A 15,847-nucleotide genomic window follows, 5' to 3' on the forward strand; every position below is an offset into this window, starting at 1 on the left:
AGAGCCAAACAATGGAAACAACCCAAAACTTCCATCACCGTGTCCACTATGCACAGGCACGCCCCCCAGCGCCAAGCAGGAGTGGGGCCCCCACACGCTGCCCCGGGGACAGACCCCCAGCCCATGAAGCTCAGGGAGACAACCAGACACAGGAGGCCCCATGGGGTATGACACGTCCAGGACGCGCTAGTCCACAGACGGGGAGAGGGTTAGGGGAGCCGGGGGGAGGGGGCGGGGTGACCAGGAAGGCCCACTCTCCTCACGAAGACAGCAGGCACCCACTGGGGCAGTGGACCTGCTGTCACTCAGAAAGGGACCGAAGAAAGACCGAGCAGAGACAGGCCTATGAGCACTGCGCCCCAGTGCAGAGGCTGTGCACCAGGGCAGAAGTAGCTGCCAATCCTATGCCCTCCAGCCCATGCAGAGATCCCACCTAGGGTGCAGGGGGATCAGGGGAGGGCACAGCCCACCGAACGCGCTCAGGCACCGGGGGTGTTGCCCACACCCTAGCTGTCGTTATCCCTAAACACTCTCCCCACTTATGGAGCTTTCTGAACCTGCCACTCTCCCCAAGACAGCCTAGCTAGGCCTCAGGAGGGACTCAAATCCAATTTTACTAGTGCTGTACAAGAGAGCGCTGGCACGGCGGGCCCGAGACCCCTCCCCAGACGCCCTCTGCTGCATCTGGAACTGGACGCCCAGCTCCCGCCACCTCACAGGCTGAGCCGTCTGTGCAGACACGGGGTTCGTGCTGAGCACCTGCTGCCCTCCTGAGCCTGGGGTCCCGGCCGAGCCGGGCAGAGGGCCCCCCGAGACCGACCCCCGCAGAGAAGCTGGGCGCCGGGTCTCTGCCAGCCCCGAGACCACACCTCGCACACATACTCACAGCTCGTGTTGGGGGAACTGAGCGTGTCCTGTGGGTCACCCGGGGGAGGACCCTGGGAGCTCGAGCCTGGTGTCCCCGCCCCGCCCCCCCAGGCCTCCACCCTGAGCTCGTGTGCTTCACATCCTCTCTGTGTAAGGCAGGGCCACGGGGCTGACTCGGTCAGGTCACTCTCTCTGACTCGGGGCCTTCAGGCACTTGTCCACATGGCTCCCCTTTCCTGGGGGCCCCCCTCTAGGCCGTGCTGTCAGGCCACGGCAGCACTGCTGAGCCAAGGCAAGAGAACAGCCCCGTCCTAGGCGCTGCCCACCATGTCCTGCTGCAGTTCTGCTCCGGGCATGGGTTGCCCGTGATCCTCCAGGAGGGACTGGCTGGCTGGGGCACCCGAGTTAACAGTGGCCAGAGAGAGGTGTGTGGCCTTCCTGTGCCCCTGCCCAGGGACCCCGTGCCTGGCCCCAACACCACTGGGCCCTCCAAGTAGGAGAGGGCTCTGGCACACACAGGTGCAGAGGGCTTCAGTCCCCCACCTCCTGTTCCACAGGCACCACAGGTCCACTCGAGGCCCTGGGCCAACAGGCAGGGCTAGGGCGGGACACAGGTGGAGTGTGGGAGTGTGTGCAGCCACACACCCCAGCCACTGCAGTCCCACAACAGGGTCCTGGAAGCTGTGTCCATGCCTGCATGGAACACACACACTCTCTGGTCGGGAAAAGAGCACAGCTTCCAAGAATAAGAGACTGAGGTCAGCCCCACCCAAAATCAGGGGGGCAAGAGCCACCCATGGGCAGCCCTGCTACTCAGCTAACGTGCCAGGAGCTGCTGCAAGTCCACAGACGCAGGAAAGCTCAGTCGAACCACCAGACCCTGTCTCTTGGCAGCACCCGCCTCCCAGAGATCCAACTCCAACCGAGACCAGAGCGGAGGTGGGCCAGAGCTTCTGAGATGCATGGGGCCCCAGATGACATGGCCCAGGCACCCCGAGGGCCACACAGATGCCATCCTGACGTGGCCAAACCTGGAGGGGTGGCAGGTGCCCAGAGGGAGGCCCCTCAAGGCCCAGGATAGAGAGTCACCGGACCATGAGTACGGAAGTGCCTCAGCACAGGCCAGTCCACAGACACCCTAGCACCATCCCCACGTGGCACCTCCTTGAGGCCACAGCTGCCCAAGGTAACAGACTCTCAATGCACGAAACCTACTGTATACCAGGCCCACTGCCAGGCGCCGCAGCATATGGGGCTCATTGTCAACAGCACGGTTACCGTGTTACAGGGCTCCGGGGGCCTGGATGCCAGCCTGGGCAGGGAGCTGGACAGAGAGTCTCCCAGGTAGAGGCAGCACCCTGAGGTGACACAGGCCTGCAGGCAGAAGCCATGCAGAAGGAAGGAATGGGGGCTGTGACAGGAGGAGGCCTGTGCGCGGGCAAGAAGGGCCTGGCGCCCAGGCACCACTGCGCGGCAGGACGGGGAGGTGGAGGCCGAGGCTGGCAGGGGACCCTGGCTGGGCGGCGCCTCTGCAAAGGCAGGGGGAGCGGGAAGGGGGGGAACAGAGGAGGCGGCGGCCGCACGGGAACCCTTGGCCTCCAGCAGCAGGCTCTAGGCCTGGAAGCACACACTGGGCTATTTTTAGACTCCTCTTGGCTCTGTTTCCTCTTAGATTCTTAAGTAACAGGAGCAGGACTCTGTCCGCCAACAGGGACGCCTGGTCAAAGCCACAGAAAGCTGGGGGAAGGCCTCACAAGACCTAAGACATAAGTTCCCGCCAAATTTGGGTATTCAGCAGTCAGCACATGCTCCCCACGCCCCCCGGAGCCGGGCTGCTCGAGACAGGACACCCTCTGGAAACAGGCAACAGAGCAGCAAAGGCACGGCGGTTGCCTGTCCTGCGGCCAGCTTTTTCCACACACCCACTGCCAAGGTCGTGCCCAAGTGTCCTTCAAGCCAAATTCTATTCCCAGCCACCTCACAGGGGCCACGGCAGGGCTAGCGAACAATCTACACCACACGAGACCTAAGGGATGAGACGGTTTCCACATGGGGAGGCCCGTGTGCCGACCACCACACCACGAGGCCCTGATGTGCCACTCACCCCAGACAGAGACAAGAGAAGGAAGGAGGACGGCGGAAGGAGAGGTGGCCCTCCCAGGCCTTACCCCTGCCCCTTGCCCCAGCCGTGAGGAGCATGCCTGAAGCTAAAACCAGCTACAAACAAAGTCCTGGAAGCCCTGCCTGGAGTACCAACGGCCATTTCTGAGAAACGTGGCACAACTTTTACACTGAGGGCTGGTGGCTGTTTGGCCTTCTCATCAGAAATAAGAAGTAGTTTAAGATGGGGAAACCTCCATTTCAGGAAGTCATGGACTCAGGAAAATGCGGGAAGCAACTCCCTGGAAATGGAGGCCAACTGGGCTTCCTGCACACGCAGCCGGAACAGCAGACACCAGGGAGCCTCAGACGTGGGGGCACGGGAGAGCACAAAGGCCGGACCGCTCGCCTTTCACACAAGGTAGAGAATTCCAGAGGAAACTGCCCCAGGAGACAAAGAGGAGAAGCCGGGCCCCAGTCTGGATATGCAAGTCCTGGCCCAGAAGAGCAGAACAGAAGCAAAGGGACACCCAAGGACGTTACAGGACGGACTACGGGCCAGGATCTCTCATGGACGCAGACGCAGACGCAGTCTCAACAACACAGGTGAAAACCACCATGCACCACGACTGGGCGGGACTGACCCAACACACAAGGCCGGCTGGACACCCAATGCTCGCCACATCAACAGGCCGAAGAAAGATCACAGACAGGATTGCATCAACACACTCAGAAAAAGCATTTAACAAAGTCTAACGCCCATTCATAATGAAGATTCTCAGCAAATTAAGAAGGGGCTGTGTCAACCTGATAAAGAACACCCACAAAATACCTACAAACTCACATCACCTCCGTGGTGAGAAAGTGGAAGCTTTCCTGGTAAGATCAGGAACAAGGCCACCGCGCCCCTCTCACCACTGCTTTTTGGCAGCACGCTGTACATACCTGCTGTTACGCTGGCTATGCAGTGAAACAGGAAAAATAAAACATATGCAGATTGGGAAAGAAGACGTAAAACTGCCTCTGTGCACAGATTACACGATCATCAATATAGAAACTTTGAAAGAATCCAGAAAAACAAACCAACCTTCATCTAATAAGCCATTACGGCAACGTTACGGGGTAAAGGTGTTCCCGTTTGTGACCATGCAATGTACAGAAGCCAACTGCTTTCCTGTACATCAGCAACGGACAAGCACAATTTGAAATAAAAAAGACAGTATCGTTTATACAAGCACCAAGACAGACAGACACACTGACAGACTTAGGTATAAATCCAGCAAAACACGTACAAGATCTACAGGAGACAAAACACCAAACTTAGATGAACGAAACCAGTGACAGACTACAAAGCGAGGCAGGCCACGTCCAACGGCAGGAAGACGAGATACTGTCCAGGGGTCAGTTCTTCCCAAGCGGACGTGCAGATTCAATGCCATCCCGACCCCAATCCCTGTGTGCTCTGAGATGGATACCCACAAGCTGACTCTACAGTTTATCTGGGGAGGTGAAGGCCCCAGAGCAGCCAGCACCACGTGGAAGAAGACCCAGGCCAGAGGACGGGCGGACGCTGCCCGAGTGAAGACTTGCTCCAGAGCCACGGTAGGCGGTTTGGGCTGCTGAGGGAGTGAACAGAGAGCAAAGGCTGGGCAGCAGGGCAAGGGCAGGGCTGCACTCACGGGGCACAAACAGGTAGGCCTCCACATGCAGACAGAAGGATCCAGGGGCCAACCCCACAGCCTCCCAGTCCCACACACGAAACAGAGCTGTACGACTCCCAGAAGACACCAGGGAGCAAGTGCGGGTGACATCGGCCTTGGCGATGACTTTCAAACACTACATTTGTGCAAGCAGTAGCCATCAGGGCTGTCCTGAAGAAGGGGAAACCTGCCCTCTCCCTTTTTCCCCACACCCCAACCGACCCCCAGCCTGTGATCACAGGCTTTATTCTAGTCTCCTAACGCAACAAAGAACATCGATCGGTTCCAGCTCAACAGTCAACGCCCCACGCGATGGCTTGCTCTGGGCTGGTGACAACGGAGAGTACAAGAGGTGAACGCTTGTAAGACATCTCCAGGAAGGAGGAGCAACAGGGCTGGCCGTGGAACCAAGTGGAATCTCAGTGGTTTGGGCCTCGAGCTCTGGGTATGTGCAGGTAATGACCTGAGATGGGGAGAGAAGGATGAGTTAAAGATCCGGTCTGGACACACTCTGTCCGGGTGTCCCCGCAGTGGCCAAGTGGGTGCAGGCTGTACGGCCGCAGTGTATCCACAGCAACAGAGAGTAAAGGATGAGGCTTGGGCCCAGACACGTTTCAGGCCGTGACCCAGATGCCCTGGACAGGAGGCCAGGGGTCTGGAATGCTGTTCGGCCAAGGAACATGGGCATCGCAAGGCTGGGCCGAGCAATGGAGGCTGAGGCACAGCAGCAGCCAAGAGAGCTGGGGGTGTGTGCCGCCCCAAACCTGAGCCTGGCCAGGAGGGACTCACGCTCAAGGTCTCATGCTGCCAGGAAGGCAAGAAGATGCTACTGAGCTGGCCAGCGGACAAGGGAAGAGGCCGCCTTGTCCATATCCCACTGCCCAGCCCTGCGCTGCTGCCACAACACACGCATGCACGACATGGAAAGAGGGCCCCTGAGACCCACCAGGTGCCTGGAGACACGCTGCACACGATTGCCTTGGTGCAGCTGAGGGCTGGGAGAGAGGGGCGCCGCCATGTGCCACCTCTGCTGTCAGAGAGTGCGGGGTAGGTGCAGCTGTAGCCCCCCCAAGGAGGCCCAGAAAGGGTGGAAGAGGCAGGAAGAGAAGAGGGTACTGCTGATGCCGAGCGGGCCTTCCCCCAACAGCACTGCACGCCCAGCTCGGCCGTGCACACCGCGCTCCACGCAGGGAGGGCGTCCCCAGGAGCGAAGAAGAACGGCGGGTCAGGGGAGGAGGAGGCACGGAAATGGAGCTGGATCGTTAGCCGCAGGGGCATGGAGCGATGGCACTCACTGTGTATTCTGCATGCTTTTTTCCATACCATTTCATCCACTTCCTGAACTCTCGGTCCATGGTCTGCAAGGGAATGATCCGACAGCCCGTCAGCGCCTCCCCTCGGCCCCTTCCTGCCCCCACCCTGGGACAAGCTGGGGCTGCCCACCTACCAGCCCTCAACACAAGCCCTTTGAGAAGCCCCAGATAAGTCTAGGGGTCGCAGGGGAGGACACCCCGTGGCACCTTCAGCGTCCACCAGAAGTGTGGGTCACATGCTCTGGAGGCCTTTCTGGAGACGCATCTACCCCCTACAGACCCCATGGACCCCACCCCAGGCAGACAGGCCGAGCGGTGATGCCTGCTGACCACGGTGCGTCTGGAGGAGACAGGCCCAGCCTGGGGGAGACGAGGCTGTAGTCCTTGTTGGCAGCACACGCAGTGGGGCCCAGATGTGCATGCGGAGACCCAGCAGCCCCCAGAGCGCCCACCTCGTTCTGTCTTCCCTCCCAACGCCCCATGGGTCATGGCAAACAAGGTTCAAAATAACAGACACACACACATGCACACACACGTGTCCCACTCCAGAGTCACTCACCTCCGCGTACTTGGCTGGGATGTCAGCTTTCTCCACGCCATAGTGATGTTTGCAGTTGGTGGCCGCGGCGACCTGCAGCACAACCTGGCCCACTCCTTCAGAGAGAGAGAGGTACTGTCAGACGTACCCCCCTAACACAGAGGCGCCACCTACGCAGAGTCGAGGCCCCAGCCAGGCGGGTGCTGGCCATGGGGGTCAACGGACAGAGGCTCCTGGCTCTCCAAGAAGGTGCCAAGCACTCCCTAAGGTCAGTGAGGACAGGCTGGTGAGCTGAGCCCCCTCCAGGGGATGGCCATCTGGCTTACACTGCCTCGTGCAGACAACACTCCAGGGCTCCTGCAGTGGGAACCTGCTCTCTGTCTACGAGACCTACGTGGCATCAACTGTGCCGACACAGCTCCCCGAGACTCAGTAACACCTCCGGAAGGCTCCCGCGTTACCACCGCGGTGCGGCACGGCTGGCCAAATCTGAAATCACCCTGAGAATGCTCAGCATTGACTGGGGTTTGATGCGGGATTGGAGGTTGCGGGAGAAGCCCCCTGCACACAGAAACAGGGTCTCCAAACCACTGTCATCTGGTGGCATCACTGGGCAGCCCAACGAGCAGGCCCAACACACCAATACACCCAGCTGTCAGCGTCACGAGGGGCAGTCTGCAGGTGCTCCAGCGCCGCTGCGACACCATGTGCACCAGGAAGCTCCTTCCACTGTTGTGCCTCTGATACGTTCCGGGAACCTTTGAGTTCACACTTTGAATAGAATATACTCAAACAATAAAAGTAAGCACACCAGGGTGTTTGGCTGGCTTCCTTGGAGTACAAAACTCTCAATTTCAGGGTTGTGAGTTCAAGCCCCCCATTGGGGGTAGAAATTACTTAAATGAATAAAAAAAAAACTTAAGAAAGCGAGAAAGGGGGGGGAGGGAGGGAGGGAGGAGGAAGGAAAAAGAAAGAGAAGAGAAGAAAGAGAAGAAAGAGAAGAAAGAAAAAGAAAGAAAAGAAAAAAGAAAAAAGAAAAAAGAAAAGAAAAGAAAAGAAAAGAAAAGAAAAGAAAAGAAAAGAAAGAAAAGTCCCACTATTTAGAAACACAGAGTAAATGCCAAGGCCCATAGCGAGAGGATGTAAGGGTCATGGACAGCGATGTGGAGGGTGTTAAGAGCTGGGTACGAGAAGCTGGGTGGGTACTTTTCAAGATTCCTAATTATTTTTTTTTTTTTTTAAGATTTACTTATTTATTCATGAGAGACACACAAAGAGAGAGAGAGGCAGAGACACAGGCAGAGGGAGAAGCAGGCTCCATGCAGGGAGCCCGATGTGGGACTCGATCCCGGGTCTCCAGGATCAGGCCCTGGGCTGAAGGCGGTGCTAAACCGCTGAGCCACCTGGGCTGCCCCTAAATCTTTTAGTACAGGTAAGTTCCATGGTCTTTTAGATAACTGATTTTAGAAGCACATGAATTCTTTTTTTTTTTTTTCAGAGAGAGAGAGAAAGAATCCCAAGCAGATTCTCTGCTAAGTGCAGAGCCTGACACATGGCTCAATCCCACGACCCTGAGCCAAAACCAAGAGTCCAACGCTCCACCAACTGAACCACCGAGGCACCCCCGAAATATACACATTTATTAAAATGTGAATTTAAGTTAAATTAGAAAGGCTCAAACTTATGATGACATCAAACAAGTCCTCATCTGGTGTGCTGGCCCTTTTCCAAGCACCGAGGCCAGGCCGGTTTCAGACGGGACTTTGAATCTGCAGCACAAGGCTCTGTGTCAACCAAGGTCACATCCAGGTGGCAGAGCTGCCCCAGGGGAGGGCTGTGCACAGGGTTCCCATGTCAGCCCTGTCAGCTGGGCACGTCCCACTGGGAATCAACCAAGCCGAGGTGTTTGTTCAGTAAAGCTTATAGTTGATCGTGCGGACACCTGCGAGGCTAGGCCGAGGCCAGGCCCCTGCCCTCAGGAGACGGGAGATGCTGGTGCCGGAGGACCACCCATACACAAAGGAGGGGGCGGCTGGTGAGAGCCGGGGAGTGTGCAGGAGGGGCGAAGGCTCCCAGCAACATGGGGGGCTGGTCTGAGGTGGTCACTGGCATCCCCTCTGAGCCAAGAACAAGTCCCACAATATGAGTAGGGGTGAGAGACAGGGAGGGGCCCTTGAGAGCAGGAGGAACTGGCCTCTCCTCTGCACAGAGCACTGGCTTGCTGCACGGAGGGGCGACTCCCCGTGAGGAGCTGTGGGTGACACAGGGTGGTGACCGAGCTGTCCCTTCCATCTCCGGGGGCCTGGTAGCCTGGCGGTGCTTACAGCACGTCTGCTCACACTCACCACTGCCCAGGTCCACAAACAGGTCATCCTCGGTCATCTTGATCTCGTCGATCATCTGTGCGACCAAGTCAAAGGAGGTCTCCCCGTACACCTCCGGGGAGAAGGGCTCATAGTTGTTGAGCTTCTCGGGGTCCGTCACCGAGTGGTTGTACACCTGCTGCAGGATGTGCCTCAGGAGCCCGTTGGACGGCCGAGTGTTCAGTTTCATGGGCTGAGTGGTCCCCTTCCACTAGGACATTAGATAAAACACCAGCACATGTCACATAAGTGACGGCCCAGGCCCGCACCCTGTTCAGCTCATGCAGCCCGAGGAGGGAGTCGGCCCTGGGGCGCCTCTGAGGCCTGGTGCCCTAACCTTTCAATCTGCCCACTTTAGACTCCCGGCAGCCGTCCTTCGGCCACCTGCAGCCTGTGACGGCAGCACCGATGGCTCCCAAGGGCCCTCCCAGCCTAGGGCCAGTCCTCCGCCGTGCAGGTGAGTAGCGGCTGCCCACTTTGAGCGGCCCAGGTCAGCCCCAGGCCCCACCTTCTGCCCAGGACAAAACCAAGGGGAGGGCTCTGGACCAAGGCAGTGGGTGGGGACCCACACAGCTGACACCCAGAACTTCTGTGAACCCCGGTCTCCGGCACAGGAGGCCCAGACATGCTCGTCTGACTCAGCATCCCTCTCCCCTCTCATCAGTAACAGTGATGGGGATGACTGCCAGGTCCTCGGTGCTGCACGGCCCAACACCCTGCCATAGCTCCCCTGACAGCAAGGCTCTTGCCAGAGAACCGCCCCCTCACCAGGAGCCCATGCTGCCTAGACAGTGAAACATCCTTGGGAACAGGAGTGACACACTCACTAGAACCACTTCGTGGCGGGGCATAACCTGGCTGTCTGTTCTTTGCCAAGCGAAGGCTCCCCAGACCCCAGCACGGCAGAGAGAGAGGTGAGGACAGAGCGCCAGGCCTCTCCATAATCAGAATGTCCGAAAGGGAAGGCAGGAAAACACTCCTAACACAACTGGCTGAGGGACAGGAGAAGCCCCGGGCAGGCCCCTGACCGCACCCACCTGTCTCAGCCTGTGGGGACGGGGCACCGATGTGAAGGTACATATGCACTTGAGACCCTGGGGATGCCCACCCAGCATGCTGGGGACAGGGGCTGAGAATGCACCCCACCCCCAGCCTGCTCCCAACAGCAGCACCCCAGGTGCCTCCCACTGGTGGTCAGCAGTACCCGGCCCCACGCCACAGTGTGAACCCCCACACTCCGGGGTGGTCGGCAGGGGTCTGTGAGGTGTGTCGTTAAAACCACCCAGGAAACTTGATGGGCAGCTGGGCTGAGCACTCCAGCACATGCCCCCGATAAGCAGAGGGGTATGAGGGGAGGACAGAGGCCACCTACCAGCTGGTGGATGCTGTCGATGGCACGGTTGTATTTGTCACAGAGCCTCTGCATGCTTTCGAAGCTGAAAAGGCAAAGGAAAGGCGCCGGTCACTATGGAGCTCAGAACAAGCCACAGGGGCCTGGCGGGGCTCTTGGGGGGCGGGGGGTGGACGGCTCATGGACAGGCAGAGCCAGCTCTCCCCTGGTGAGAAGGAAGAGGTCACACGTGCACAGCAAGGCTGAGCCAAGAGTCTGGGGCTGAAGCAGTCTGGCTACGTGGCCAGATCATGTATCTCAGGGCAGCCTGCAGAGACCATGGATCACGGGTCAACGGTGTGCCCAGCAGGTGTTAGGTGAGAAAAGGGGCTCTGCACAGCCTTCATGAAGCCCTGCAGTCAGGACCCAGGCCGGCCCTGACTCCCCACCCAGTGGGCTGGGCCTACTGCCCTAGGGCAGTGTGCATGAGCCTTACGGGGTCTTCCTTCCCTGGCTGGAGGGGGCCTCCATCTCGGGACGGTCATGGGGGCCACCCAGCAGAGGAAAGGGCCCCCTACTCTCAGGCTGGCAGAAGAGGACACTGCCCAGCACCTGCCCCTACAGTTTCCAACACTTTCAAAGATGTAAGTAGCATGTTATTAGAGGCCTAATGAGAACCTGCTTGGCAGTTTTTCAGTGAGACCGGACTCTCCCAAACCTATCATTTTTACTCTAGATATGACTTTCAATGAAATCCCCTAACCCAGGACACTGTACAAAGCCTGGGGACATCTGCAGACATTCTGGGTGCTCCTGGCATGGAAGGGGTGGGGCCAGGGATGCTGGTCTGCCTGTGACAGTGCCCGGGATGCCCCGCTGAGAGGGACCTGCCTGATATGGGAGAGTGCAGGGGTGGGGGGTGGTGGGGACACACGCTTCACGTGTCTGTGCTGTACTGGAGAGGGAGTCACCCAGGGGGCTCTTTCTGTAACACCTACATGCGTATACAGCAGCAAGGAGGCTCCCTCCCTGAGCTGGACGCCAGGAGCCCGGAAGAGGCCCCTATGCACATGGGACACAGGAAGCAATGACCACACAATGGCTTGGGGACACACATTGCTTCCCCAAGCCACCGCCCCACTGTCTCCTGCATCTTTGCTGGTGGCCTGCCCTTCATCCCTCAACCTGTGATCCCTGGTTTCTCATGCAGCCTTCAGGGGAAAACCATGGCACTACTTTTTAATTCTATTTCCTTGTGGTTCCCCTCGCCCTGGACAGCTGTGAGCACCCAGGCCTCGCCCCCGCCCTCCCCCACCCCCAGAGGAGGCCTGCCCCTAGAAGGATGCACAGACGCTGTAGCAAAACTACCCTCATGAGATCCACCCCAGGAGCTCACGAGCACCTTCCCTTTACAACAGAAGTAGAAGGATTCAACTAAGCTGGCTCTGCTATAGCAAGTCCAAGGTCTCCCATACGACAGCCGTGATGGAAAAGCGAGAGAAGTGGAGAGCAAGCAGGAATAGCAGCCGCTACCAAAGCCTGATGGGTCCTCACAAAGGACAGTGACAAAGCAACCCCCAGGGTAACGTGGTGAAATCAGGACACAGGACAGACACAGGTGCTGCAGGTGGTTTAGCCACCTCCCCAGCTCAGTGCCAAGCCAGGTGGAACCAGGACGCAGGAGTCCACAGCCCCCGCAATGCTCTCAACCCTGGAGTCCAGTGTCTGGGTGACACTCCTTCACCCTCCTAATTTGTAAAATGAAAGATCCAAGACCTGTGACCCCTGGTTTCTCATGCAGCCTTCAGGGGAAAACCATGGCACTACTTTTTAATTCTATTTCCTCGTGGTTCCCCTCGCCCTGGACAGCTGTGAGCACCCAGAACTCGGCCCACCCCAGAGGAGGCCTGCCCCTGGAAGATGTACAGACGCTGTGGGCGGGCCCTGCCGCCACATTGCCTGAGAGAAATGGGGATGCCCCACCACAAACCTGACCCCGCGGCCACACTAGGCCCTCGGATGGATGCCTCCAGACTGGCTGCCCACTGCCCACTTCCAGTCTTTCCTAAGCCATCTGAGTACAGGACGGAAGAACCTCAAACACCCCCCCTTCAAATAACTTGTAGCAAAACTACTCTTAATAGCCCTGGCTGCTCCTGGCCAGGCACAGAGCAGTCAACCCATTACTGAAGGTGTGTTTCCCTGGCCAAATGGCTAATGTCCAAACGTCAGCGCTTGGGTACACTCTCACCCTGGAAGCGGGAGAGGTTCACTCCAGTCCTCAGTGCGGGCCCATGCTGCCAGCTGCACGCACACCACGTGACACTCTGGATGAGGAGTGAGCATAGTTTTCTTTCTCAAATGCTGGGCTCATGATTAAATGGGGAACAAGGCAGGAGGCCAGGGGACCGGATCGGGGCTGACAAACAGACCAAGAAGCCCTTCAAACACAAAAGCAAGACCAGGTGAACACCCCACCTGGGAGCCAGGTCCTAGTAGGGGCTTTGGGCCTCTTCTGGGCTGCACCCCTTATCAAGAGCAAGCTATCAAAGCCCACAGATGACTACAGTCCTTCAGGGAAGACTTCAGTGCCGATTCTAAGCCTGCCAAGAGCTAAAACGGCAGGAGCACGGAATGTCAGCCTTCCTTCTCAAAGAGAAACAAAAACTCCAGGCAGGCATTCCAGAGATGGCCTCGCCCTTCTCCACCCACAGAACTCTCCTCTGAGATCCAGGACGTGCCTGTAGGAAACTATGAGAGGTAGCCAAGGGGCTGGACACACAGTGACAGACCAAACCCAACTGGGCCCCAGACGGACTGGCCAGAGCCCGAGCCCTGGGAGGCCAGCACAGAGGCTCCCGGGTGGGAACGCTGGCTGCTGGTGGCCGCCCTGCAGGGAGGACGGCCACTCGGCGGCTAGCTCAGCCTGACTTCACACATACCAGGCGCCGCTTCCGCAGTGTGGCATTTCCAATTACGTCCTTGCTCTGACAGCCTCTGCCAATATTTGATAAACATTTCCTACCAAAATAACTTTGTGGAGGCGACAGCCAACTCTAAAAGGAAATTTCAGACCAGCTTGCACCGTCGAAGAAGAGCTGATCAGAGGTTGTGTCCCCAGCAAGCATGGAGAGGCAACTCGGGCAGAGCTCTGCTCACCTTTTGGTGTCGTAGTCGATTAAAACGTAATTCTCCATAGCAAGCTTGAGGTCTGGGATCTCTTCACAGACCCATCTGAAACACAAAAAAGCAGAAACAACAGTGAAGAGTATTCTTCACGCTCTATTTTTTACTCTCAACTGTGTCACTGTTTACTCCCAAACACTTAAAAAAAAAATCCTCATCATTCAACTCAAAATGCACAAGAGAAACTAGTGTAAGAGAAAATGCGCATTACTTCAGGGTAAACCATGTGATGCCATGGATGAAGCTGCGCTTCACGCGCGGTCTGGGGAGCTCCCGTCCCTGTGTCACTGTCAGCTGCTGGGGGCTCCTGGGGGCTCCTGGCCCATGAGGGACAGAGCCAAGGAAAGCAGCCTACTTCGGGCAGAGAACCTGGATGGCAACACGTGCACCGGGAGCCAGCAGCTGTCAGGCCATGCGTTACCCAACCCCAGGACACGGGGGCTTCTTCAGCTAACACGCTACAGTAAACAGACACAGAGGGAGCCTACACAGTAAAGGACAGAAACACACACCTGCCAACCCCAAGGCGTCACCCTTGCTGGATCCCAATGCAACCCTGACAAAGAGCCTCGGGAGAGGAGTCGATGCTACAGATCTTCCAGAGAAAACACGGGACGTGATGGAAAACGTCCTGCCAAGGGATGTGAGGACTTAGATGAAATGAACTAATTCCTGGAAAGACACATGAGCAAAACTGACACAAGAAGAAAGGGAACAGCCCTGAGCCTACTATACACCTAGATTGCCTCGCTGCTCAAGCACGTTCCCACAGACACGTCAGGTCTCGCTGGCCTTGCTGCACAGTTCTACCAGACATTTAAGCAGGAGTGACACTAATCGTTCTCAGTTTTATGAGGCCAATGTTACCCTGATACCAAAACCAGAGGGAGGCAAAACTGGAGTAGAACAGGCTATCTACCCACCAATATCCCTCATGAACACAGACACAAAAGTCCTCTAAAAACACTAGTAAACTGAAGTCAGCAATACATGCTAATCAGGTGGGGTTTATGGCAGGAAAGAATCACTACTCCTCACCTTACCTAACAGTATAAAGGGTAAAAAGTGATCATCTCAACAGATACAGAAAACGTCTAAGACAAAACCCAAGCCCCAGGCAGGATAAAAACTCTGAGGAAGCAAGAGGTGGAGTGAGGTGGGGCTGTGACCACATGCCCACTGTCCTGCTCTGCCTGTGGCCTCCCTGCCAACTCCACTTTGTGGGGACGCGAGGTCTCCAGTAGGAGGGAGGGATGCCCTGTGCTGTCCTATGGGCGTCCCATATCCCTGTGTCCCTGTGTCCTTGAGCCAGACTCCCTCACCAGAGCAGGAAGCAGGTGCTGAGTCCAATTAGCAGTTTCCTTCATCATCATGTCCCACCAGTTCCCCCCAAAACACACACACACACACACACTCCCACCTCATACTCTGGAGCCCCTCCCCACAAGACCCCTTCACACTCACAGTCACCAGAGCCAATGCCCACCTCCAAGCATCAACCTGCCCAAGGGTCCCTCTAATACATCCGAATTTTCCCTCCCTTCCCTCCTCATGAGCATGTCCTTGCGGTAAACTCTCTGCTCAGCAGCACACATGGTGCACGTCAGGAGACCTGACAGTACAGGAAGGTACAGGTCCTACGGATGCCACCACACCACTGGTGCAGGACTGAGCACTCCCAGAAGGGTGGGGACAGGCAAGGACACAGGCCACCACCATTTCCCTTCAACACCCTACGACAGGCCCCAGCCAGCAGCAAGTGGCAAGAAAAATAACTAAACAGTATAAAGACTAAAAAAGAAGAAGCGAAACGTCTCCATTCACAGACACACAATACGATACACAGGCCATCCCCTAAGAATTTATATAAAAGCTTCTAGAATTTACATGAATTGAGCAAGGTCACAAGACATGAGGTCAATGGGCAAAACTGAACTATGTATGCATATACCAGCTCCGAAGAATTGTTAAAATTTTTAAATGCCATTTAAAGTAACAGTAAAACATAAATACCTAAGGATAATTTTTTAAAAGATTTACTTATTTATTTTAGAGATAGTGCATTCAGGGGCAGGGCAGAGGCAGAGGGAGAGAGAGAATCTCAAGCAAGCTCTAGCCCAGCGCAGAGCCCAACCCAGGGCTCGATCTCACAACCCTGAGATCACAACCTGAGCTGAAACCAAAAGTTGTATATTAAGTGACTAAGCCACCCAGGCACCCCATTAGTGATGAATTTAATAAAAATTTTCCAAGACTTCTAATATTGAAAACTATAAAACATTGCTGAGACAAATCAAAAATGAAGGAAAGCAAGGGAAACTATGTTCATGGAACAGAACACTCGACGTTGTTAAGATGACCCTTCTTCCTGGACTGAACTGCCAACTCGAAGGAATTCCTAGAACAAGCCCAGTAGGCCTGCTGAGAAACAGACAAGCTGATTCTACAAC

General features: G+C 56.6%; 1 protein-coding gene across 5 annotated transcripts in view; it reads right to left on the bottom strand.

The window, feature by feature from the left end:
- DOT1L (DOT1 like histone lysine methyltransferase) overlaps positions 1 to 15,847 on the bottom strand; it is a 65,161-nt gene that overhangs the window by 27,331 nt on the left and 21,983 nt on the right. For 4 of the 5 annotated variants that reach the window (XM_025456809.3, XM_025456808.3, XM_025456812.3 and 1 more), the window contains 5 exons: positions 13,371 to 13,445; positions 10,254 to 10,317; positions 8,864 to 9,092; positions 6,540 to 6,634; positions 5,963 to 6,025 (listed from right to left, as the gene is read on the bottom strand). In XM_025456809.3, the coding sequence (XP_025312594.1) occupies positions 5,963 to 6,025; positions 6,540 to 6,634; positions 8,864 to 9,092; positions 10,254 to 10,317; positions 13,371 to 13,445 (526 nt within the window). Of the gene's footprint in view, positions 1 to 5,962; positions 6,026 to 6,539; positions 6,636 to 8,863; positions 9,093 to 10,253; positions 10,318 to 13,370; positions 13,446 to 15,847 lie in introns of those variants that run through there. The other variant, XM_025456813.3, reaches the window with a different exon arrangement.

Source organism: Canis lupus, chromosome 20 (genome assembly GCF_003254725.2).
Source record: "Canis lupus dingo isolate Sandy chromosome 20, ASM325472v2, whole genome shotgun sequence".
Taxonomy (NCBI): domain Eukaryota; kingdom Metazoa; phylum Chordata; class Mammalia; order Carnivora; family Canidae; genus Canis; species Canis lupus.